We start from the raw sequence: 26,891 nt of genomic DNA, 5'->3' as shown, positions 1-26,891 counted from the left end.
CGTGCAGAGGAGATTTACAAGGATGTTGCCTGGATTGGGGAGCATGCCTTATGAGAATAGGTTGAGTGAACTCGGCCTTTTCTCTTTGGAGTGGCAGAGGATGAGAGGTGACCTGATAGAGGTGTATAAGATGATGAGAGGCATCGATCATGTGGATAGTCAGAGGCTTTTTCCCAGGGCTGAAAGGGCTAGCACAAGAGGGCACAGTTTTAAGGTGCTTGGAAGTAGGTACAGAGGAAGATGTCGGGGGTAAGTTTTTTTATGCAGAGAGTGGTGAGTGCGTGGAATGGGCTGCCGGTGACGGTGGTGGAGGCGAATATGATAGTGTCTTTTAAGAGACTCCTGGATAGGTACATGGAGCTTAGAAAAACAGAGGGCTATGGGTAACCCTAGGTAATTTCTAAAGTAAGTACACGTTTGGCACAGCATTGTGGGCTGAAGGGCCTGTATTGTGCTGTAGGTTTTCTATGTTTCCTGATGTTCAGGATGCATTTATTCTTTACTATAGGCTAGGAAGTTTTTAACATAAAAATCTGTTTGCAAATAAAACAGCTTCGGAAATGGAGAGCATAAATTTACATTAGGCTCTTTTTAGAGGGTGGCACGTGGCCAAGTGGTTAAGGTATTGGACTAGTGATCTGAAGGTTGTGAGTCCGAGCCCAGCCGAGGACCTCGCGATAGACTGGCGTCCATTCTTTTGGGGGGGGGGTCCACGCCACAGAAACCGGCATAAGCTCCGGTCAGTTGAGCCTATAATGCTCGAGACAAACTTTAACTTTAACTAACTTAACTCTTTTTAGAGGGTGCGGAATAAATGCACAAATTTAAACATACAAGCATATTCCTAACATGTTTGATAACTGTGGGAATAGTGAGAAGCAATTGTTTCGCCCTTACTCGCCACATGCCCTGTTAATGTGCAAACATTTCCATATTTTTTAGACAGAGCATCCTAATGTGACAGCCATTGATAGCCCTGTCCTGAAGAATTGAGAGTGTGGAGTCCAGAGCTGTGATGACAATTCCAGTACCACTTTCAATATTTTCCACTCTGACCATTCACAAAGAGTGCAGTTGAACATGTTGCCTCTTATTACGGAGCATCTGTGAAAGTGTTTAGGTTTTGGCTGATATGTTAGAGGTTTTCAGGAGTGGATCAGCACTTTCCAACCTCTGTGGGCATACTCCATTGACAACATTTGCTGGTTGCTTGATACGCAAATGATACATTTCACTGTATGTTTCCATATGCAGTATGGTGCAGAGGTCTTGGATACAACTATATACTGTAGCTAGGGTGCGTAAGACTTTTGCACAGTACTGTACACGTGATAAGTCAATTTGAATCTTGAATCTGAAACTTAATGCAGACAAATGTGAGGTTTTGCACTTCAGTAGGACCAATTTGGGTAGGTCTTACACAGTTAATGCTAGGACACTGAGGAATGTAGTATCTGGAAATACGGGTCCATAATTTGTTGGAAGTGGCATCACAGGTCGATAGGGTCGTAAAGAGAGCCTTTGGCACATTGGCCTTCATAAATCAAAGTATTGAGTACAGGTGATGGGATATTTTGTTGAAGTTGCATAAGATGATGGTGAGGCCTAATTTGGAGTATTGGAGTAGCTGGGTGCAGTCTTGGTCACCAGTCTACAGGAAAGATGTAAACAAGGTTGACAGAGAACAGAGAACATTTAGAAGAATGTTGCTGGGTCTGGAGGGCCTGAGTTATAAGGAAAGATTGAATAGGTTAAGACATTATTGCTTGGAATGTAGAAGATTGAGGGGAGATTTGATAGAGGTCTGCTAAATTCTGAGGGGTAGAGATAGGGTAAATGCAAGTGGGCTTTTTCCATTGAGGTAGGGTGGGACTTCAACCAGAGGTCATGGGTTAAGGGTGGAAGGTGAAAAGTTTAAGGGGAACATGAGGGGAAACTTCTTCACTTAGAGGGTTGTGAGAGTGTAGAATGAGCTGTCAGCATAAGTTGTGCATGCGAGCTTGATTTCAATGTTTAAGAGAAGTTTTAATAGGTACATTGATGGTAGGGGTATGGTCTTAGTGCAGGTCGATGGGAGTAGGCAATTTAAATGGTTTCAGCATAGACTAAATGGGCTGAAGGGGCTGTTTCTGTGCTGGACTTCTCTATGACTGAGCTCTATATTAGTTCAGTAGTATTAAGTGTTATTTGGTAACTGGTAAGACATAATATAAAGTCTTAGGCACCCTAACTATATATACACACACAAACTGTATATATAATATATGTGCCTAAGATTTTTGCACAGTACTGTACATATGATAAATAAATTTGAATCTTGAATTTTGATCCTCCACTGGGAGTGCATTCCTGTTTTTTTCCATCAGGACGGAACGACTGGGTGGGTGAGCTGATGTGATTTCATTCCTTGGTGCCCTGTGTTTGGACATGAATATTTAGTGCCACAGCTCCTCCTTGTGTTGTGTGTGTTTAATTGCACCCTGTGATTTTCAAATGTTAGTTTATGGGTATCGTACACTTTATGAAGCTTCTCTGAGAGGATCTTTGTGGGAAAATACCCCTCTACGCTCAGTGGCCACTTTATTAGGTACAGTAAAGTGGTCACTGAGTGTATGTTTGTGGTCTTCTGCTGCAACTTCAAGGTTCGACGTGCGATCAGACATGCTCTTCTGCACACCACTGTTGTAAAGTGTGGTTCAGAATCAGGTTTAATATCACTGGCATGTAACGTCATACTTGTTGCTTTGCAGCAGTGCATGGCAATGCATTAACGCTAAAAATATAAATTACAATAAGAAATACATATAATAGTAAATTCAAGAAGTAGTGCAAAAAAAAGAGCAAAAAATCGTATGGTAATGTATGTGGGTTCATGGTCTAGTCAGAGGGGAAGAATCTGCTGAGTGTGTGTCTCCAGGCCCCTGTACCACCACCTTGGGCATGTCCCAGATTACGGGGGTCCCTAATGATGGGTGCTGCATTTTTGAGGTGTCCTGGATGCTGGGGAGGCGAGCACTCATGATGGATCTGGCTGAGTTACAACTTTCTGCAGCTTTTTCCGATTCTATGCAGAAGCCGCTCCATACCAGACGGTGATACAACCAGTTAGAATGCTCTCCATAGTATGTTTGTAGAAATTTGTGAGAAACTTTGATGACAAGCTTAGTCTCCCCAAACTCCTAATGAAATATACCCACTGTTGTGCCTTCTTTGTAATTGCGTCGATGTGTTGGGCCCAGGAAAGATCTTCAGAGATGTTGTCACCCAGGAACTTGAAACTGCTTATCCTTTCCACTGCTGAACCTTCGATGAGGACTGGCATGTGTTCCCTTGACCTCCATTTCCACAGTCAACTCTTTGGTCGTACTGATGTTGAGTGCAATGTTGTTGTGACAGCACTCTCAACCAGTGATTACTTGAGTTACATTCGCCTTCCTGTCGGCTTGAACCAGTCTGGCCATTCTCCTCTGACCTCTCTAATCAACAAGGTGTTTTCACTCACAGAACTGCCACTCACTGTATGTTTTTTGGGTTTTTTTGCACTATTCTCTGTAACTCTAGAGATTGTTGTACGTGAAAATCCCAGGAGATCAGCAGTCTGTGAGATTCTCAAACCATCCCATCAGGCACCAACAATCATTCCACAGTCAAAGTCACTCAGATCACATTTCTTCCCCATTCTGATGTTTGGTCTGGACAACAGCTGAATCTCTTGACCATGTCTGTATGTTTTTTTATGTATTGAATTGTTGACACATGATTGGCTGATTAGATAATTTCATTAACGAGCAGGTGTACCGAATAAAGTGGCCACTTCGTTTAGATTTCCTCATTGAAAGCTGCAGATGCTGGAAATACGAAATAACAACAGGGTGTGCTAGAAATGAGAAGCGGTGTGGTGGTGGTGGGGCAGCATCTGAGGAAGATCCTAGATTGTCACAGATACATTGATTGTGGGTGCATTTCCTTACACTTTTTCATTAATGAATAGCTTTGGCGAGCACCTTTGCTCGGTCCCCCATGAAAGACGAGGTTTCCCGGTGGCCACCCATTTCAGTTTGACTTCTCATTCCCATTCTGACATGTCGGTCCGTGGCCTCCAAGGTGCAAAAGAGGAGAAACTGTGCAAATACAAAAAAAAACATAAATAATAGACAACATAAGTTGTAAAGTCATTGTAAGTTCAGTGTATAGCTGAATGAAGTTATCCATGTCAGTTCAGGAGCCTGATGGTTGAGGGGTTATATCTTCCTGAACCTGATGAAGTGGGACCTAGGGCCCCTGGGGTATCTCCTTCCCAATAGCAGCAGCGAGAAGCGAGGATGGTCTGGATGGCAGGGTCCTTGATAATGGATGCTGCTTTCTTGCGGCAGCGCTCCTTGTAGATGTGCTCGATGGTGGGGAGGGCTTTATCCGTGATGAACTGGACTTAATCCACCCCTTTTTGTAGACCTTTGGCCACTGGTGTTTCCATAACAGGCATGATACAGCCAGTCAGGATACTCCCCACTGTGTACCTGTCCCTGCACTGGTGAACCGGCAGGAAGGATCTATGTGGGAGATGTTCTGGGTTTAGCAGGCTCCTTGCTTGTCATTTCCTGCCATTTCATCCTGTTCTTTCTGTGTCCACAGGCTGGTTTTTTTCTCCCTCTCAGTGGGGGCATTGATAGTTCGGCCTCAGCCTGCATTGTCTATTCCATGTGTTGTCAAGTGTGCTCTGCTGTGTCAAATGGAAGTAAGTAACTGTGCGGATCCATTTTGTCTCATTTACACTCCCAGTCCCCTGTCTTTTGTGATAGAGGTAGGGGTTGTCCATACTGTTGTCAAATCTTCCCCGTCATTCAGTAATGTTGCAGCTGATACTGTGTGTGAACCCAACTCTCCCATTCAATCTGATTTTCTTACCCAAAACGTGGTCTATTTGGGTTCAAGTGTGCAAAGACTTTGACCCTTGGTGCCTGTCCTTACTTAGTAACAACCAGTGGTTGATAACAGCAGCGTTGCGTTATTGCTGTTGTTCCTGGTGGCACAGCGGGCCCGCAACCTTGAGGTTTCTTTGTTTTTTATGAGGCTGAGTTGCTAGCTCGACACTCAACACAGCACAGATGGAAAGCGTGCAAGGAGCCGGCCGGATTTGAACCCGGGACCACTCGCCTTGAAGTGTGGTGCATACGCCACTGGCCAGCTCGTGTTACATTATGGAATGTTTTTCTGTTTTGCATTGGGGTAGCTTGTGTTTCATACCAAATTGCAACTAACTTGGTAGTGATACTGAGTAAATTCTCATGGTTCCTTATATTTAGAGATCTACTCAGGTGTTGAATTAAAACCAAACCCCAACCACCATCAATATAGACCTGAGTCTTGAGCCCCAGGATTCAGGTTTGTGGCCACATCTGATGTGCCACTGTCATGAATAATTAATCTACAAAAGGCATTTGGCTGGCTTGATATCAAAACACTATGCATTGATCATTTGAGGTGACCTGGCCCTAACCAATGCAAAATGTTTAATCAGTTTATCCACCAAGTTGACACGAACCTGACGTATTTCATTAGGTCCCACCGGACTCTGGATGGGTAGCCAAGTTCATTCTCCTCACAGAGGGAAAGGAATTGAGTTGTCCCAACCATTCCCCAAATCTCAGAGCAACATACACAAAACGATGGAGGAACTCAGCAGGCCAGACAGCATCAAAGGAAAAGAGTAAACTTTCGACGGTTTGGGCCGAGACCCTTCTTCAGTCCTGAGGAAGGCTCAAGGCCCGAAAAGCCGACTATTTACTCTTTTCCATAGATGCTGCCTGGCCTGCTGAGTTCCTCCAGTATTTTGTGTGTGTTGCTTTGGACCTCCAGCATCTGCAAATTTTCTTGTGTTTGTGCCCCAAATCTCAGACGTGGGTAGTGTAGCCATTAGCATGACGCTATTACAGCCCGGGGTGTTCTGGAGTTCAGAGTTCAATTCCGGTGCCCTCTGTAAGGAGTTTGTATGTTCTCCCCTTGCGTAGGTTTCCTCCCACAGTCCAAAGACAGACTGGTTAGTAGGTTAATTGGTCATTGTAAATTGTCTTGTGATTAGGTTGGTGTTAAATAGTTGGGTTGCTAGGCAGTGTGGCTCGTTAGGCTGAAGGTCCTGTTCTGCACTGTATCTTTAAACAAATAAATAAACCATCTATGTGCTGACTAGTACTGGCAGGCTGTTGATAGAGCCCTGTTGCTGGGGTTAATGTGTGAGGTGAACTCATTGGAGTTGTAACCAATACGTTATTTGTCTCTACTGCCTGGCTTCCTGTGGTATCCAAAGTTTATTTTAAAATATTAAAAGGAAAAAACAATCACAAATGGTGGGATGTTGCCGGAAAGGCTAATGTCTTTGAAATGAAAGGCTTCTCAGCATTTCAACATCACCCACATTATAGAAACACGGTCAGCCATTTTGATTTGCAGAACAACTTGGATTTTTATGAAGATACTTATCTTCATAGCCACTATGATGCTTTGCTGCATGCTCGGTGCTCGGTGGAGTGTGCTGATGCTTTTTGCTGATGGGGGAGAGGGTCATTACTTTGCTACTGCTTGTGCATGGGAGGGGGAGTTGGGGGTGGCTTTGGGGTTCTAACATTTAACTGTCATTCATTCTTTGGGGCATTCCTCTGTTTCTGTGGATGTTTGCGAAGAAAAAGAATTTCAGGATGTATATTGTATACATTTCTCTGACATTATGTGTTCCCATTGAAACCCATACCAATTGAAACTAGTACCACTACTCAGGGTACACGCTGGATATTTTAAATTAATTTGTTAAATGTAAATTCCTCTTCTGACATGGTGTGCTTTGAACTCTCACGTTTAGATTATTAGTCCAAGATGATTAACAATCAGCAACACAACAATTTTGCTTTTAAGTAGAAATATTTAGAGTAATCAATTTAACAACTTTCACCAGGTTTTAAATCAAAATACTGCTTATTGCGGACTATCAAAGTACGTATGTCACCATATACAACCCTGAGATTCATTTTCTTTGGACATGCTCAGCAAATCTATAGAATAGTAACTACAACAAGATCAATGAAAGATCAGTAGAGTTCAGAAGCCGACAAACTGCAAATACAAATATTAATAAATAGACAACATGAGACAATGAGACGAAGAGTCCTTGAAAGCGAGATCATTGGTTATGCGAACATTTCAATGATGGGTAAGTGAAGTTGTGTAGTTATCCCACTTTATTCAAGAGCCTGATGGTTGAGGGGTAGTAATCTGGTGGTGCGAGTCCTGTGGAACTTGTACCATCTACCTGATGGCAGCAGTGAGAAGGGACTATGACCTATGAGGTGGGGATCTCTGATGATGGATGCTGCTTTCCTACGACATTGTTTCATGTAGAGGGGCTCGATGGTCGAGAGGGCTTTACCCATGTGGTACTGGGCTGAATACACTACTCTTTGTAGGATTTTCCATTCAAAGATGTTGGTGTTTCCATACCAGGCTGTGATGCAGTCAATCAATATACTCTCTGCCACACACCTATAGAAGTCATAACCTGTGAATTAGCTTTGAAAGTTACTGTAATGTCCATTCAGATCAGCAGGTGCTGGAAGATGCCCGGAGGATTGTCAATGATCCTAATTACACACCCAAAGACCCGCGGGAATTCTGTCGACACATCTTCACCACTTGCTACATGGCCAGTGAGAACTCGTCTCAAGATACCTGTAACCGGGCCAAAGAGGTAGCTGAGCAAATAGGCAGGTGAGGCATGAATGGAAACACTAACTGTGCAGAATTGGTTCATTCACTTGTCCAACGTTCTGAACCTTGAACAATGATTTATAACACTGGAAACTAATGAGCTAGTGTTTTTAAGGTTTGTTGAGTTCACTCAATAGTGCTTGCAGTGCAGAACCTGTTTTGAAGACAAAACGTTGATTAATTTTAATTTGTATAAACATTTTTCATTATCTTTCAAGGAACTTTCTTACCTGTGATTTTTGGCCCACCTTTCAGTATTTTCATTTCAAAAGCAAAGTTCTGTCTTTCAGCTTGACATTCTGTTCAACTTGATATAGTAGGAACATTTATCTGCATTTCTTAAGCCTATCATACACCCACTCATACATATATATAGTAAGTAGAGCAGAAATAATGAGATATCGTTCTTGGGTTCACTGTCTATTCAGACATCTGATGGCAGAGGGGAAGAAGCTTTTCCAAAAATGTTGAGTGTGTGTCTTCAGGCTCCTGTACTTCCTCTCTAATGGTGGTGAGAAGAGGGCATGTCCTGTAGAAATGCAGTAGCGCATGGTAACCATGTCGGTAGTGCAGCTGTATCACAGTTCCCATGACCCAAATTTATCTCTGACCTCTTGTGCTATCTGTGTGGAGTTTGCAAGTTTCCCCGGTGGACATGCGCCCTAGTTTCCCCTGTCATCCCAATAAGCCATTGGTTGTTGGTTAATTGTCCTTGGGGTGGGTGGGATGGGAGAATCAGGGGTTATTAATCAGAACCTGGTGGAGTCTTGGTTTCCAGGAAACATGGGAGACTGGGTTTGATCATGTTGCTCTGAGCTGGCTGAATGAGCTCCTACGTGTAAGAAAGTATAAAATATGAAGCGATTGCATGGCAGTCATTAGCATATAGAACATAGAGCATAGAATAGTACAGCACATTACAGGCCCTTCGGCCCACAAAGTTGTGCTGACCCTCAAACCCTGCCTCCCATATAACCCCCCACCTCAAATACCTCCATATACCTGTCTAGTAGTCTCTTAAACTTCACGAGTGTATCTGCCTCCACCACTGACTCAGGCAGTGCATTCTACGTACCAACCACTCTCTGAGTAAAAAACCTTCCTCTAATATCCCCCTTGAACTTCCCACCCCTTACCTTAAAGTCATGTCCTCTTTTATTGAGCATTGGTGCCCTGGGGAAGAGGCGCTGGCTATCCCCTGTATCTATTCCTCTTGTTATCTTGTACACCCCTATCACGTCTCCTCTCATCCTCCTTCTCTCCAAAGAGTAAAGCCCTAGCTCCCTTAATCTCTGATCATAATGCATACTCTCTAAACCAGGCAGCATCCTGGTAAATCTCCTCTGTACCCTTTCCAATGCTTCCACATCCTTCCTATAGTGAGGCGACCCGGACTGGACACAGTACTCCAAGTGTGGCCTAACCAGAATTTTATAGAGCTGCATCATTACCTCATGACTCTTAAACTCTATCCCTCAACTTATGAAAGCTAACACCCCATAGTGAGCATTGTCAGCGGAGATCATAAACATATAGCTTTGAGAGGACCTTTGTTGTAAAATTCCACTCTACACTTAGTGGTCACTTTATTTGGCACCTCCTGCACCTAGTAAAGAGACATCAGAATGTATGTTAATAGTCTCCTGCTACTGTAGCTCATCCACACTAAGGTTTGAGATGTGTGTTGAGAGATGCTCTTCTGCACACCAGTATTGTAACACATGATCGTTTTGAGTTGCTGTCGCCTTCCCTTCAGTTTCGACTAGTCTGGCCAATCTGCTCTGACTTCTCTCATTAGCAAGGCATTTTCACCCGCAGAACTGCAGCTCGATGGATGTTTCTGTGCTTTTTGCACCATAAACTCTAGAGACTATTGTTTGTGGAAATCCCAGGAGATCAGCAGTTTCTGAGATACTCAAACTACCCCATCTGGCACCAGCGATCATTCTATGGTCAAAGTCACCTACGTCATATTTCTTCCCCATTATGTTCGATCTGAACAATAACTGAACCTCGGGACCATGTCTGCACACTTTTATACATTGAATTGTTGCCAAATGATTGACTGGTTAGACATTTTCATAATGAGCAGGTGTAGCTAAGAAAGTGGCCACTGGGTGGATGTTAATTTGCGTTTAACCTCCGTACTCTTATGATTTTATTTCAGTCATCACATAAACCTGAACATTGACCCTGCTGTGAAGGCTGTGATTATGATTTTCAAGTTGGTAACTGGCAAATTACCACAATTTACAGTGCACGGTGGCTGTAGCCGGGAGAACATCGCTCTTCAGAATTTGCAGGTACGTAGAACCAATTGTTTCTTTGCCAATGTCACTTGCATGGTGTATGCGATAGATGAAGATGGGACATAATACACTCTTGTTTCTAGTTACTGTTATGCATGTGTGGAGCAAGAACAACAATGGTGTAGTAGGATTAAACACTTTTACTCAGTCTTGTCAGCCTCAGTACACGTGGGGGCGACCGACAGTGCAGGATCGATGAATTGGGCCCACTGAGATAAAATGTATACGTACTCGAAAGTCAAGTTTATTGTCATTTAACTATATATGATTATGAAGACACGTAGTCCTCTTTTATTGTCATTTAGTAATGCATGCATTAAGAAATGATACATTATTTCCTCCAGTGTGATATCACAAAACACAGGAAAAACCAAGACTGAAAAAACTGACAAAACCACATAATTTTAACATATAATTACAAACAGTGTAACAATACCATAACTTGATGAAGAAGTCCGTGAACACAGTAAAGTTCAAAGTTTCTCAAATGTCCCACATCTCACGCAGTCGGGAGAGGGAAGAAAAACTCTCCCTGCCATGCCGACCACAACCTGACTCTGAGTCATCCGAAAACTTCGAACTCTGATCAGCTCTCCAACACCAAGTACCGAGCGGCGTCTCTCTCCGAACGATTCGACCTCCTTCTCGGTTGTCAAAAGCAGGCAAGGCCGGGGATTTTGAGGCCTACCCTCTGAAAGATTCCCAACCACACAGTAACGACAGCAGCGAACGGGTGTTTCAGAAATTTCTCCAGATGTTCCTCTGTGCTTTCACGTCCATTCTCAATCAAATCACAATTGTCCACAGCCCCTATTTAACGGATACGATATCATTTTCACCGGAGAGCTGCGCACACATGTATATAATGTACATAACCATATATATACACGACCCAACATTTCTTCGAACCAGGGTGTAAAGCACAGTGGTATACATAACACATGATAACTTATGAGGGTAAGGATAAAATCTACAGGTAAATCACACATAATTAACCAACTAAAGTGCATTACTGTAATATTAAATACTGTAAGGTACGGAACAGATTAACCAGTGACACTTAGGATATGACGTGGCAGGGAGTTCAGAAGCCTAATGGCCTGTGGGAAAGGAACTGTTTCTCATCCTGACCGTTCTTGTTTTTAAGCATCGTAGTCTCCTGCCTGATTGGACAAAGCCAAAGAGGATGCTGGATGGATGGGTGGGATCCTTAACAATACTAAGGGCCCTGCTTATGCAGTGCTTCTGATAAATGTCCTGATGGATGGCAGGGAGACCCCTATGATCCTCTCAGCTGTTCGCACAGTTCTTTGTCGGGACTTCTGGTCTGATGCTCGACTGCTCCCATACCAGACGGAGATGCAACTTGTCAGGACGTTCTCAATGGTGCTCCTGTAAAATGCAGTTAAGATGCCAGGGTAGGAAGGGGGAGCCTTGCTTGCCTCAATCTTCTTAGGATTCGTGTGCCACCTTGTTCAGGGAAGTGGTATTACGCCTGCGGAAAAGAAGAGAGAGCCTTCTGTGTGTAGGAGGCCCAATCGGTTCACTGCACGTTCAGTCGGCCTCAAGCACATTTGCCACATTCACATGAACTGTCTGATATGGTTCAGTTACAGTTTATGGAGGTGGGTGAGTTATGATGATCGCACACTGATCCCAATACGTCTAACATCGGCTTATAGTGGAAATCATGTCCCTGGGAGCACAGTTGGGAGTCTGCAGTAATTCTGTATTATTGATTTGTGCACAGCTGATTGAACAGTCCAGTCACCCCTCTGCAGGACCAGAAGACCAGAAGATATAGGAGTAGAATTGGGTGATTCAGCCCATTGAGCCGGCTCTGCCATTTGATTGTGGCTGATTTATTATCCATCTTAACCCCATTCTCCTGCCTTCTCCCTATAACCTTTGAGCCTCTTACCAATCAAGAACTTGTCAACCTCCATGTGAAATATGCTCATTGACTTGGCCTCCATTACTGTCTGTAGCAATCAATTCCACAAATTCTCCACTCTCTAGCTGAACAAATTCCTCGTCATCTCTGTTCTAATGAGATTCCTTGTATTCTGAGACCATGCCCTCTGGTCCTAGACTCACCCCACTGTTGGAATCATCTTCTCCACGTCTAAGCCTTTCAATATTCAATAGATTTCAATGAGATACCGGCCTTTCATTCATCTACATTTCAGCGAATATAGGCCTAGAGTCATCAAACACTCCTCATGTGATAGTACCTTCCCCAAGTTAATGAATACCTGGTAACATTTATTTGGTTCTTCAGTAACCTGTCCTGGATTGTGACCTCTCACTTCAGAGGTTTTGGAGAATTATCATAATATATGCAGCAGAAGGCATCCAAGATCACCTTTTTAAAGCAGTTAATATTTCCAAGGCATCCTCTTGGTGAACCAACTTGTTAAAATGCATGTGATTATTTTGCAGAAGTTTAGATAAATGTTCAATTGCAATATTTATTCACAGAACATCTTATTCCTTGTGCCTGGTCTTAGACCAGATGTTTTGAATTTACTTTATGACTTCCTTTTTTTCAGTGTTTCTCTGTGCACATTCTCAATCTGCTGAAACACAAGAAGGTATCTTTTCTGTGCACTAACCTCGTATGAGAGTACAGTACTGTGCAAAATTTTTAGACACATATATGTAGCCGATGTGCCGAAGACCTCTTTGTATAGCACTGTATTAATTTTAAGTATTGCATTGTACTGCCGGAAAAATAGATCATGACATATGCAAGTGATGAAGACCCTGATTCTAATATGGGTCTTTACTGCAGACTGAGAGTGGGAAGGGGTCAGGGAGAGGGGAATCATGGTTGGGAAAAGGGGAAGGAGGTGGGGAAGGAGTGGGAAACACCAGAGAGACATTCTGTAGTGATCAATAAACCAATTGTTTGGAATCAGATTATCTTGCCCGGAGTCTCAGGGCTGTGTGTGTCTGCCCTCGCGCCACTCCCTGCCCCTGAGACTCCTTCTCTGCCACCTGTCCTTCACCCCTCCCGCAGTGCCTCACCCTCCCCATTCCCAACATCCTTTCCTCCTGCAAACCTGCTCACCACTCCATGTTGACAAATATAGTAATGTGCCACTGACTTGGAAAATCTGGCTATATACTGTACATGTGCCCAAGTCTTTTGCACAGTACTGTACTTTTGAATTAGACCTGTAACGTCTGCCTTGGCAATAGAAACATGTTTGATAGATTAATGTGTTTCTAATGGTTTTATACCCACTGGCAGAGCTCTATTGTTGTAACATTGTTCACAGTCCCGTTATCAGGAGGAAACAGTCATTATAATTAATAGCTTCCTTAATGCAAAATTTGCTGCTTTGGTTTGAAATCCTAGATGTGGTACTTGGTAAGAGTCCTTTGTGAAGGTATTAACATGATAGAATAATCTTTTGTCCATTTAAGGCTAGAATCCGAATGGTCCTTGCCTATCTCTTTGCTCAGTTGAGCTTATGGACTCTTGGGAAACCTGGAGGATTGTTGATTCTGGGATCCGCCAACGTGGATGAGAGGTGAGATTAAAGCCAGTGGAAGTCGCATCTAGTCAGGCATCCTCTGTGGAGGAATAAACCTTGAAGTATAGGAGCAGAAGCAGGCCATTCAGCCCATTGAGTCTGCTCCACCATTCAGTCGTGGCTGATTCTTATTTTACCAGCCCCATTCTTCCGTCTTTTTCCCGTAACCCTAACTGCTCAACCAAGTCAGCGCTCTGCAACACCTGTGGAGGATGGAATGCTTAACATTTAGTGGGTCAAGCAGAAGTTGTGAAGACAGAAATCAAATATATGATGAGAGTTTTTTAACCTGAGACATTCACTTTGTTTCTCCCTCCGACATGCTGAGAATTTCTTGAACTTCCCGCTTCTATTTCTGAGATTCACCTTCGGTGGTGTTTTTTTCTACCTTTCCCATGGATGAGAGATGAGCTTTTCCTGCCTGGTTTGAAAAGTTCTGTATTTCATTGGACTGCTTGATTGTGAGATAAATGACTAAAAGAAGTTCCATACTGGGTGCACTCCCAGACTTGGTCCTGGTGCAGGGTTTCAACTCCTAGCACTGACAGTTCCTCCTCCCCACAGAAGCTGCCTGACCCACTGAGTTCCTCCAGCAGTCTCTTGCTCCTGTGCTAATGCTGCTGTGTTGTCTCTGGTGGTTAATGCACGTTGTGCTCATGGGTTTAAGTATCAAGGCTGCATCAACAATGGATGCTTCCCTTTCGACCAACCCAGTTCCACTCCAGGAGCGATGCGTTTCTTGCAGCATCTAGTGGGGAACAAGTGGTAGATGGTCATATGAATAGCTGGTGCATATCACAAGTCCTGCGATCACTGACGCCAGGCAGACAGTCTCTGAAGAGTATTGATAATGGCTCGTGTCACCCGTTTTGTAAAGACACTGCCCAGAAGAAGGCAATGGAAAACCACTTCTGCAGAGCATGATCACCTGCATCATATAACATGGCATTAACAAATGAGTGAAAGAATTGAGTTGGTGTTCCAGTCCATGTGAAAACATGCCTTTTTGGTGCAGCCTTGAAATTAGCCAATTATGGATATGTGGATATGAAATCCAGTGCAAAATTGGGTGGGGGGGGAGGTGGGGGTGTTGAACAGAAATTGGTTCCCTAGCCTTACCATGCTGATCTTTTACAGTCTCAGAGGATACCTGACCAAGTACGACTGCTCCAGTGCAGATATCAATCCAATTGGCGGCATTAGTAAGACAGATCTCAGAAACTTCATCCAGTACTGTATCGAAAACTTCCAGATCACGGCTCTCCGAAAGTAAGTGTGTAGTGTTATCTTTTATTTTAATTTTGTATTCAAAATGCAATTTGAGCTTCCTTTGGGTTCAATGAGGAGTAAATTCAGAAGCCAGAAGTGCAAAGAAACATGGGACCGCTCCTGCAAGATTCCCTGAAGGTTATCTTGCAGGTTGGGTTGGTGGTGGAGAAAGGAAATTCAATGTTCACACTGATGTTGAGAGGACTAGAATATAAAAGCAAGGATGTAATGCTGAGGCTTTATAAGGCATTGATCAGACTGCACTTGGAGTGTTGTGAGCAGTTTTGGGCCTCTTTATCTAACAAAGAATGCGCTAGCATTGGAGATATTCCAGAGGAGGTTCATGAGAATGATCCTGGGAATGAAAAGGTTAATGTATGAGGAGCAATTGATGGCTCTGGGCCTCTACTCATTGTAGTTTAGAGGAATGAGGGGTGGATCTAATTGAAACATCAAATATTGGAAGGCCTAGGTAGAGTGGATGTGGAGAGGATGTTCCTATAGTGGGGGAGTTTAGGACTAGAGGGCACACTCAGAATACGAGGGTGTCCCTTTAGAACAGAGTTGAGGAGGAATTTCTTTAGCTGGAGGGGGGCGAATCTGTGGAATTCATTGGCACAAATGCTGTGCAGGTCAAGTCATTGAGCATATTTACCATGGAGGTTGATAGGTTCTTGATTAATACGGGCCTCAAAGATTATGGGGAGAAGGCAGGAGAATGGGGTTGAGAGAGATAATTCATCAGCCATGATTAAATGGCGGAGTAGACTCAATGAGCTGAACAATCTAATTCTGCTCCTTTGTTTTATGGTCTTAATCCTGGAGATACTGTCAGTGTGTGGCTGGGAGGGAGGGAGGAATGAGGCTTGTTTTCATGTTGTTTTGTCATTTGTTGACTTCCATGTTCTGCCAAGCATTACGGGCAAGCTATGTTGGTGGCAGAAAGTGTGATATTTAAGGCTGCCCCCAGCAAATCATTCAGTTGTGTTGGTTGATAACACAAACGATGCATTTCACTGCGTTATTTTCGATGTACATATGATGAATAAATATGAGTACTTTGAGCCTTTCATTGTCCGTTCGTGTTGAGGTTTATGGTGTTGTTCTGTTAACAGCATTATGTCTGCACCACCGACCGCTGAACTGGAGCCACTGGCAGAGGGCCAGATAGCACAGACGGACGAGGTACTCGTTTCCTGCTTGCTGAATGCAGTGTAACTTCCGTTTGTCTACAATATGCATTGGCACTTGCCATTTTAAATAGAAGGCTCAGCATTGAAGTATTAGGGCCAGATGTTATTAAGCATAATGGAAATTTAGATGTATGGAGCGGTATAGCTGAGGAGGTCAAGTTTTTACAAGTGCCATGCAGCTATTCTTTGCCTGTGTCCTTTATACTTCTTGCCTTTGACACTAACATTTGTACTTGGCCAGCCTCCTGCGAAGAAAGTGTTCAGTCTGGTTTCAGTGACTATTCATCTTCATGCAAGGATTCCTGGAAACTGTTCAAAGGGTCCCCAATTTTGCACGCACTCAAAGTTCCACGTCAATATTGTCATCACCTGAGCGTTGATTCATCGGTGATTGCACTGAATTGGAAACAATTTCTTTACTTAACAAAACGCCACATAATTTGGAGTAAATGATTTGATCTTCCTGTAAATCTCACTTTCATCTTATGGACATCTTTATTGCATTTTTATCATTCTGGTAAACGTGTTCCTCCACTTCATTCAGATATTCTTCCTGAAATGTGATGCCCAGAGATAAAGTGTTTTATAAGAGTTCAGTTATAACTTCCTTGCTTTTTATCTAACGTCATTATTAATCTTGGCCTGTTTTCTGTAGACCTTTTATAATAGCCTTCATTGTATGCTCTGTGTAGATTCACCCCGGGCATTAAAATTAACAAGTGATCACGTTCAACTTCTCGACTGCAATGAAGTAATGTTTGGTGTCTGCAGTTTAATACATGGGAATATCAGAGAGCTCTGAAGGTGCATCAGGTTTATACAACTGCACCCAGTGATGCACATGTAGAATATTGAACAGTGCAACACGGGAACAGACCCTTTTGGCAAATGATGTACCAAACGAATTAAACTAGTAATTAAATACTGAACTAAGGTGATCCCTTTTTGCCTGTGGGATCTCTTAGAGATGTTCATGGATGTACATTCTCTGTACATCCGTGTGCCTCTCTAAAGCCCTCTAAATGTCTCTATCATATCTGTCTCCACCATCGAGTCAATTTATTGTCATTTAACAATATACAGGTATACCATCAAATGGGATGTTTCTCCAAATCAGGGTGTAAAGCACAGTAGTACACATAACACATATATCTCATAAAGGTAAGGATAACATCTACAGATGAATCACACATAAACAACAAACTAAAGTGTTTAAATTAAATACCATAAGGTTCAGAACAGGTTAACCAGTGACACTTCGAAGGCGCTGTGGCAGAGAGTTCAGAAGCCTAAAGGCCTGAGAGTGGAAACTGTTTCCTATTCTGACTGTAACACACATCAAAGTTGCTGGTGAACGCAGCAGGCCAGGCAGCATCTCTAGGAAGAGGTACAGTCGACGTTTCAGGCCGAGACCCTTCGTCAGGACTAACTGAAGGTAGAGTTAGTAAGAGATTTGAAAGTGGGAGGGGGAGGGGGAGATCCAAAATGATAGGAGAAGACTGGAGGGGGAGGGATGGAGCCAAGAGCTGGACAGGTGATAGGCAAAGGGGATATGAGAGGATCATGGGACAGGAGGTCCGGGGAGAAAGACGGGGGGGCAGGGAACCCAGAGGATGGGCAAGGGGTATAGTCAGAGGGACAGAGGGAGAAAAAGGAGAGTGAGAGAAAGAATGTGTGTATATAAATAAATAACGGATGGGGTACGAGGGGGAGGTGGGGCATTAGCGGAAGTTAGAGAAGTCGATGTTCATGCCATCAGGATGGAGGCTACCCAGACGGAATATAAAGTGTTGTTCCTCCAACCTGAGTGTGGATTCATCTTTACAGTAGAGGAGGCCGTGGATAGATATGTCAGAATGGGAATCCGATGTGGATTAAAATGTGTGGCCACTGGGAGATCCTGCTTTCTCTGGCGGACAGAGCGCTCTCTTACTAACTCTTCCTTCAGTTAGTCCTGACGAAGGGTCTCGGCCTGAAACGTCGACTGTACCTCTTCCTAGAGATGCTGCCTGGCCTGCTGCGTTCACCAGCAACTTTGATGTGTGTTGCTTGAATTTCCAGCATCTGCAGAATTCCTGTTGTTTCCTATTCTGACTGTTCTTAGTTTTATACATCGGAGTCTCCTATCTGATGGTGGAAAGTCAAAGAGGAATATGGATGGGTGGGACCCTTAATAATACAAAGGGCCCTGTGTATGCAGTGCTCTTTCTAAATGTCCCCAACGGATGGTAGGGAGACCTCTATGGTCCTGTCAGCTATTCTCACAGACCTTTGCACTGCCCCTGGCAGTTCATTCTAGGCACCCACCACTCTCTTTTTTAAAAAAAATACTTTCCCCACCAACCTCCTGTGAACTCCTCTCTCCTCACCGTTAAGTCAAAAAAGGTTCATTTTATTGTCAAGATATGCATGTACAATACAACTCTGACATTTGTCTTCTCCAGATAGCCATGAAATACAGGAAAACCATGGGAGTTGTTGAAAGAAAAGACATCAACTCCCCTACCCCGGCATGACAAAGAAAAGAAACAAAACTCTCAAATCCTGAAAACCACCTCCCTTGCAGAGAAAAAAAACGACAATAACATCAAATCCCCAACCCCCTCACTCGCAGAGTCCTCTATTAATAAAATGCTTACCCTCTTATATTAGACATTTCAACCCTTGGAAAAAGGTACAAGCAGTTTTTTCTATCTGTGCTTCCCATAATCATAAGCTTCTGTCGGGTCTCCCGTTAGCCTCTGCCTATCCAGAGAAAACAACCCAAGTTTGCCCAACCTCTTCTTATAGGACATGCCCTCTCATCCATGCAGCATCCTGGCAAACCCCTTCTGCACGCTCGCCAAAGCCTCCACATCTAAAATGTAATCAGAAACGAATGCAGGTTGGCCTAATCAGAGTCTGACCCAGGTGAAATGCATCCTGCAGAGGTATCACACCAGTCAGCATGTACTGTAATGTGCTTATTGTTTGCAAGAGTTACGTTCCACCTGGTGGATGGTACAGTCCATTTTTTACAGTTCAAAATACGTTTATTATCAAAGTACTGTGCACGAAATACAACCTTAAAATTCCTCCCCTTACAGGCAGCCACAAAACAAAGAAACCCAATAGAGCTCATTAAAAAAGATTTTCAAACACCCAATGTGCAAAAATAAAATACAAACAATAAAACGTAAGCAAATAATTCAAAACTGAAGTTAACCAAAGTAAGTTCATAGCCACGAATTCGGTCATCACTGCAGCTGGTCCAGGAGCCCGTTCGTTGCAGGCCACAGCCTCAGTTCAGCGCAGAGTAAACCTTGCAGAGCAGCAGGCTGAACACCAGCCCGTTCCTCGTCTCTGGGCCCGTCACCCTGACTCTTTCAATCTGGACCAGTGCTTAAATCGGCGGGATATCGGCTTCTTGCTCATTCTGAGACCCGGGCCCTGCCACTTCGATACGCTCTCGGGCCCGGGCTCCGATTCCTCAGTTTGGCTCGTACGTGCCACCCCATAGCTGTCCTGCACCTTCAAGACTTCAGTTCACAGCACAAAAATGCCAGGTTTTACTGGTGGATCAAAACCTCATCACAGAAAGGAAAGTTACAGGCTATTGACTGCAGTGATCGTTGTTGAGAAAAAGTGTGATTAATAGAGTAGTTAGTAGACTTGTTTGCTGCCTGTAATTCATCAGTGTGTTTCACCTGTGCCATCTTAAACCGATGTCAACAGTTATTATGTAGACGGGGATTTCCATTCCAACATAAAGCAAGTGTTTCAATCCATCATTTCCACATAGGCCGATATGGGAATGACGTACGGGGAACTCTCAGTGTTCGGGAAGCTAAGGAAAATTGCAAAGTGTGGTCCTTACAGCATGTTCTGCAAACTAATACACATATGGAAAACCGTCTGCACTCCTCGGCAGGTGAGCCTAATATTGCAATAAGTATCAAGTAAGTACACAGAATATGTTATTTTAAAATTTAGAGAAGAAATTCCACTAAAACTTTCAGGATATATTGTTAGTACTTTATAATGTTAGAACTGAACGGTGTGAGAAGACATTGGTGACCAATGTTTAGATTCAGTTTCAGATTTAGATACAGTATACATATAAGTTCTTCTCATTACTACCACCAAAGAGAAGAGATACGGGAGCGAAAGGCCCACAGTCAGTGTTTTAGGAACAGCTTCTTCTCCTCTACAATCAGATTTCTGAATGGTCCATGAACACCACATCGCTATTCCTCTTTGGCATTACTTTTTTTTAATTATAACTTTTAATAATTTATGTCTGCACTGTACTGCTGCCTCAGAACGACAAATTTCATAGCTTACATCAGTGATAATAAACCCAATTCTGTTAAAATCACTAGATTTGCAAAACTTGTGTTGTTATTTTTCACAGAATGTCCAGAATTTAAAAATTTTTATAAATGTATCTTTTTTGGCTTGCTTCAGTCTACTGTGTAATGTAGTGCAGAAAAGTTGATTGTGAACCAAAGTAGTTATATTAGCAAAGGACTTGATCCAAAGCAAACACAGTTCTTGAAGAGAGGTACTCAGTAATTATGTTACTGAGCTGAACTAGGGCATTCATTCTCTTGAGTCACTTAATGACCAAGGTGGATTTGTAACTACATCATATTTCTTCCTTTCGTCCATATCCTTTCTCGCTTTAGTTTAACTAAGATCTTACTAAGCTCATAATGTAAAATTAGCAATTATTACCTTCAGATTGGAACATGAAAGAGCATTTAAGTAACATACATCAAAGTTGCTGGTGAACGCAGCAGGCCAAGCAGCATCTATAGGAAGAGGTGCAGTTGAGCATATAAAGAGCATTTAAGTCATGGCTTTTGAAGTAAATTTGAAATGTTAATTTATCTCAAGGTGGCTGAGAAGGTAAAACATTTCTTCCGCATGTATTCTATTAACCGGCACAAAATGACCACGCTGACTCCTTCATACCACGCCGAAGACTATAATCCTGATGATAATCGCTTTGACCTCCGACCATTCCTGTACAATACCAGCTGGTCTTTGCAATTCAAGTGTATAGATAACCAGGTAAGGCTTTCGGATAAAGCTGGCCGGAGAACCTACTTGGATGTTCAAATTGACTCGTATTAACCAATGGTAATGTAACTGAAGGGGGTGGGTGTGATTGGACTGAGAGAGGGTGGGAATTTCTTCTGAGAATATTTTAATGATGTGGCTCACACAGTGTTGCTGCATTTACTGGTGAGGCAAAAGCAAAATGCTACAGGTGCTGGAAAGCCAAAATTAAGAACAAAACTTCAGCAAGTCAGACAGCATTTGTGAAGAGACAAACAAGCAATGTTTCACTTGATGACTTGGTTTCTGACTCACTCCACAGAAGCTGCTTTATCTGCAAAGTATTTCTGACATTTTCTATTATTATTACCAACTGAGGCTGTGTGAGAGCAGAGGAATTTCAACTGAGGGTGGCTTAGGCCAGATGATGAGATATAATTAATGTGGAGATTGATGAATGTTTGAAAGATTGAGGAATTGAAGGTTGTAGGGAACGGTTGAGACCAGCATAGACTAGCCATAATCACATTGAATGACGGGGCAGGCTTGAGAGTCGGAGTGGCCTAGTCTTCCTATTTTTCTTGTGTTCTGCAGAACAGATACAGTCTAAAAGTCGAGTTTATTTTCATGTGCGCAAGTACATGTTTGACAGGTGCAATGAAAAGCTGGCTCACAGCAGCATCACTGGCGCATGGATTCATACAAGCCACAGCCACAAGAAAAGAAAACATTTATCACACATTAAACATGACATCATTCTCTATTTGTTTTGTTTTTCTCTGGTACAGCAGAGACCACATTGACTATAATGCACAAAATGGAAAGAAACACAAGTGAATTTCTGCCTCGCTTGTATCTGTTTGTGTCTCTGGATGGTGGGAGGCAGAATGAGTTCTGGAGGCCATTCTGGGGCTCAGGGTCTTAGCAGGCAAGTTGACTGGTTAAATTTAAGGATGGCCAAGAGATGAGAATTGGAGGCTTGCCGACCTGTTAAAAGTCAGAGGAGATTACAGAGATGATGAGTTTTGATATGAAAGAGAAATTTGATGAGGATTGCAAATTCATGAAGTTGTCTCTCACTGGTGCTCAGTTGATCAGTAACAGGTCAGTGACGGGTGAAATGGAACAATGAGATCGGGGCACAGCCACTAGAGATTTTGACATCCTCTGCTGTAAAGTGCTTGCATTCTCTACACGAAAGCACCTACTACCTACAGACTTAAACATCTAAATTTGGTGTACTCATCAATACTCCTTGAAGAGAATTTCTCCTTAATCTTGCTTTACTGGAAGCTGCAGCGTGGAAGAGAAATGAAGTTTGTTGTTGATACTTCCAAGGTCTTTTTAAACAGGATATCTTGTAGAAATTAAATTTAATATGAATTGTACAATATATTCAGTAATTGCTATTTCTAATGTCAGTTATTCTTTTCTTTTTTAAGGTCACAAAACTGGAAAGTACTTAAGGACGGAGTGTTGATGCTGTTTGCAATGAGCTCAGCTGAATGCTGCTACCTCAGTTGCCCATCATGTATTGATACGATCAAGTTCAACTGCCTGCCATGTATTCAGAGAATCTAGCTACGGAACTTGTTTTCTAATGTCCAGTCCAAAAATAACATGATTGGTTCTAATTAAAATGTTATCTTATTGTGTAATAACACTGTTTTCCTGCACTATAATAGTACCAACATTGGATTTGTAACATAGCATATCTCCCAAATTGGTGGAACTCAGATCAAACAAACAAGTTGACCTCAAGCCAAACAAACACTGAGGGGGGAAACAGAATTCTTGGTAGTAGCAAGTCCATCCCAAGCTGGTGCTGGTGTTAGACGGTAACGTTTTGTGGGCAACTAACCAAACTATTCTGCTAAATATACTTTTTCTGGACTATGATCACTGCAGTCTGCAGCCTGTAATTTCCCTTTGGGAGCTGTGCTTTTGAGCCGTCTGAACGATCGGGCATTTTTGGAGTACCCTGAAGGATTCGGCAAACTGGAGTCTCGAGAACGCAGCTATGGCTGCGTCAGCCAATTCCGGAGCAGACTTCCGGCCGGATTGAAACTCGGGTCAGAATGAGGCGGTGCGGCCCGGGCTCGAGAGTGAGAAACAGACCGATGTTAAGCCAATTTAACCACTGGTATTCAGCTCACTACTCTTGTGTCAGTCAGGATCCCCCACCTGAGCCTGTCCTGTCTGCTTGCGTCGGACCCGTCTCCCTTTCTTCTCATTACTACCATTGGGTGCAAGTTGCAGGAGTCTTGACTGGCTGCACTCTCCTGAGCAGTGAATTGTCTCTGTGGCTGTGGACTCACTTTCGTGGTCTCTGTGATTTACGTTCTGTGTATTGTTTGTTCATTTTTTAAAATTGTTTGCACAATTTGTTTTTTTTTCTTTTGCACGTTGGATGTTTGATGGATTTTAGTGGATTCCCTTGTGTTTCTTTCTTTTGCTACTACCTGTAAGAAGATAATCTCCAACACGAGGAAATCTGCAGATGCTGGAATTTCAAGCAACACACATGAAAGTTGCTGGTGAACGCAGCAGGCCAGGCAGCATCTCTAGGAAGAGGTACAGTCAACGTTTTAGGCTGGGACCTTCGTCAGCAACTGTTATGTGTGTTGCTGGGAGATAAACTTCAAGGTTTTATATTGAAAGTGCATTCATTATCAAAGCATGTTTGCAGAATATGACTCTGAGATTCATCTCCCCACGGGCAGCCACAAAATAAAGAAACATCATGTTCAAGAAAACGTTGAACACTCAACACATAAAAAAGGAACTAATTGCGCAAATAGCAAAAGGCGATTGAACAACACATAGGAAATCAGACGTCAAATCAGGAGTCCAGTAGTATTCAGTGCTGCAGGGCTACACTTTGCCACAGCACCTCAGTCCACATTGATCTCCCACTCAAAAACAGCAAAAAGAAAGGGTAACCAGAATCCAGAAACACATGCAACATTCAAAGGTTCAAAGTACATTTATTATCAAAGAATTTATGCAGTTTACAACCCAGATTCATCATCTACCCATGAAACAGAGAACCCTGGAACCCATTCCAGGAAAAACACCACCCCCACCAACATGCAAAAAAAAACCCAAATCGTGCAAGTGGCAAAAAAGAGAAAAATAAATGAGGGAAAAACACAATATAAAACACAAAATCAAGAGAGTCCAGGCATATTCAGTTCAGCTCAGGTCATTTCAATCGAACTCTGTGTCGTTTGTTACCTGCAGGCCTCAAAGTCCCCCAAAACGAGTCCATAGCCTTGTATGTATGTATGGTCTGCATGTTTTGATAATAAATGTACTTTAAAATGTTTTGACCCTAGTATGAAAGGTGAGCGGAAGGTTGATTGATCCGTGGAGGGAACTCCCATTGACGGTAACCTCAGTGATCACCAACAAAAATGATGGTGCTCTGGGCAGTGCTTTAAAAGTTACTGCCAACTCATCATAAACTTAAACATTGGTGCTTCGTTTGGACTATACCAGCTGCACACCATTCCAGATCCCACCACAGCTTTGGATATAAGGGCAGAACTGCAGAGGCAATGCAAGACTTGATATTAAGGCAACACTTGACGTGTACATCCATGTGCTGTAGTAATGTGGATCACTGGAGTCGGGTATGGTGTTCTCCCAGGAGGTTGTCTATCGGTGGTTCCTCAGATGGCTGTAGACACTGATCCAGGATCCACCTAGCTCTGGGATGTTAGGGTAGATTCTGTTAATGGACAAAGCCCGTGTGTGACTTTTTTTGATGTCGGGAGACTGGTGCACGAGCAGTCACTACACTTGACAGATCGGGATTGGGCTCAGGGTCCAGTGGCATGACGACTGGGAACCCTTCACTCCTGGAGCCTTCCTCCACCTTCCCTGCTGTTGTGATGTTTCATCATATGCTGCCAGCTCCACCATTGAGGTCTTGGTGATGCCCACGTACAACACGCCCTCGGCCAACATCTTCCAGAGTGTCCACAAAACTGCTAATTTCACTACCTTCACGTCTGTTTTTCATCTTAAATGTGTTCCTGGAACTCTTAGGCCCTGTGATTTACAGTTTGGAGATGAGTCATCCAGTGCTTTGCTGGCTCCAAGAAGATTCCGGGAAACGAGCGCGAGCTTGAATGCCCACGAGGCGAAGAAACTTGGAGAAAGGGCGTGAACCGATGTTTGGCTCCATTTCACTGATTAAAGTGTCGAGGAAGATTGAAACATTGAGGCAAATACGGAAGGTGAGTGAGGGTTCAGTGCTGCCTGCCTGCCTTTTGATCGCTGATGGGATCCCTCTGCTGCCAGAGAAGGAATCTGTGTGGCAGCTGGCTGTGGCTGGAGAGTAGGCCTCTATGTTTGAGTGCTGTCTCTCTCTTTCGATGATGTCTGATCAATTTACTGAGGTTCTGCGTTTATGGATTGGACTATTGTGTTTATGGACTGTAGACTTTTTTGGTCTTATGGTTTTTATATTCTGTGTTTTTGCCTGTTGTTTCTTTTTTGGAAGGTGAGGGTGGTTTGGGGACAACGTTCTTGTCTGTTTTGTTAATTTCCATGTGCAGGGGAAGGGGAAGTTGTGTGGGGGGACGGGGGAGGTTTATGATTGCTTTGCATTTTTTGGTCAAGGGAGGTGGGTTTGATTGTTTTTCTTTGAATATCATCCATGGTTTTTCTTTGTTTTGTGGCTATTTGGCGAAGACAAATCTCAGAGTGCGATAACAATTGAACCTTGGTTGGATCGCTGTTTGTCTGGTACCTCCCCCTGGACTTTTCTGCAATGGTTGACTGTACCCAGAGCTAAGCACCAGACGACATCATTCTCGGGATCTCAGAACTCGCAAGCCTCTCCACCACAAGGTGACGATCCTGTGCTGTACTCTTATGTTCCATGACACCCAATAAAATTGAAATCAGCTGGAACTGAGAGGAAACTCTCCATGGGCTGATGTATTATCCAACTCAAAGGAAGATGGCTGAGATTGCTTGAGACCAGTTTCATCATCTCCAGAATATGGCCGTAAGAGTTCCTCGTGGTGGTCTTCATGGCTTATGAACTGTTACATTGGTAACACTTCCTCCATTGTAAAGTCAGAAGTGGCTATGATCCCCCCTGATGGCAGAAGTCCATTTACAGCTGCTGAGATAACGTGCATTCCTGTTTGCAGCAAGACCTAAGACTACATTCAGCCAAAGGCTAATGAGTGGCAGATAACAGTTGTGCTCCTCAAGTGTCTGGGCTATCTGATTGATTCCATCATTCCCATTCAGAATGCATAAGGTGGTAAGGGGCGTTGATAGAGTGGACAACCAGTGCCTTTTCCCCCAGGGCGGAAATAGCTAATACTGGAGGGCACAAGTTTAAGATGATTGCAGGAAGGTATGAGGGGATGTAAGAGTTAGGTGTGTTACACAGAGTGGAACGTGCGTGCAACACGCTGCCGTCGGGTGGTGCGAGAGGCAGATACATTGGGGACTTTAAGTGGCAGTGCAGTAGCCTAGTGGTTAGTGTGGTGCCATTACAGTACCAGCAATCTGAGTTCAATTCCCGCCACTGCCTGTCGGGAGTTTGTATGTTCTCCAGGTGATCCTTTCTCTTCCCATATTCCAAACAAATACGGGTTAGTAGGTTAATCGGGTACAAAGGTATAATTGGATGGCACAGGCTCGTTAGACTGGAATCCTGTTACTGAAAACTAGGTAGGCACGTGAATGAAAGATAAAGGAAGGGCCATGTGGGAAGGAAGGGTTAGATTGAACGGAGCAGGTTAAAAGCTTGG

General features: G+C 43.3%; 1 protein-coding gene across 5 annotated transcripts in view; it reads left to right on the top strand.

Moving 5' to 3' along the window:
* The window catches only part of nadsyn1 (NAD synthetase 1), an 84,354-nt gene extending 60,665 nt beyond the window's left edge, over positions 1-23,689 (top strand). For 3 of the 5 annotated variants that reach the window (XM_063061706.1, XM_063061704.1, XM_063061705.1), the window contains exons 13-21: positions 4,633-4,735; positions 7,587-7,755; positions 9,923-10,058; positions 13,497-13,603; positions 14,744-14,875; positions 15,991-16,060; positions 19,850-19,978; positions 20,947-21,123; positions 22,554-23,684. In XM_063061706.1, coding sequence (XP_062917776.1) covers positions 4,633-4,735; positions 7,587-7,755; positions 9,923-10,058; positions 13,497-13,603; positions 14,744-14,875; positions 15,991-16,060; positions 19,850-19,978; positions 20,947-21,123; positions 22,554-22,577 — 1,047 coding nt within the window. In that variant the 3' untranslated portion in view covers positions 22,578-23,684. Of the gene's footprint in view, positions 1-4,632; positions 4,736-7,586; positions 7,756-9,922; positions 10,059-13,496; positions 13,604-14,743; positions 14,876-15,990; positions 16,061-19,849; positions 19,979-20,946; positions 21,124-22,553 lie in introns of all 5 variants that reach the window. The other 2 variants (XM_063061703.1, XM_063061702.1) reach the window with 2 other exon arrangements.
* Positions 23,690-26,891: the final 3,202 nt, after the last annotated feature.

This window comes from Mobula hypostoma, chromosome 11 (assembly GCF_963921235.1).
Source record: "Mobula hypostoma chromosome 11, sMobHyp1.1, whole genome shotgun sequence".
NCBI lineage: Eukaryota > Metazoa > Chordata > Chondrichthyes > Myliobatiformes > Myliobatidae > Mobula > Mobula hypostoma.
Note: the sequence above shows the minus strand (reverse complement) of the source record. Positions and strands in the feature narration are given on the sequence as shown.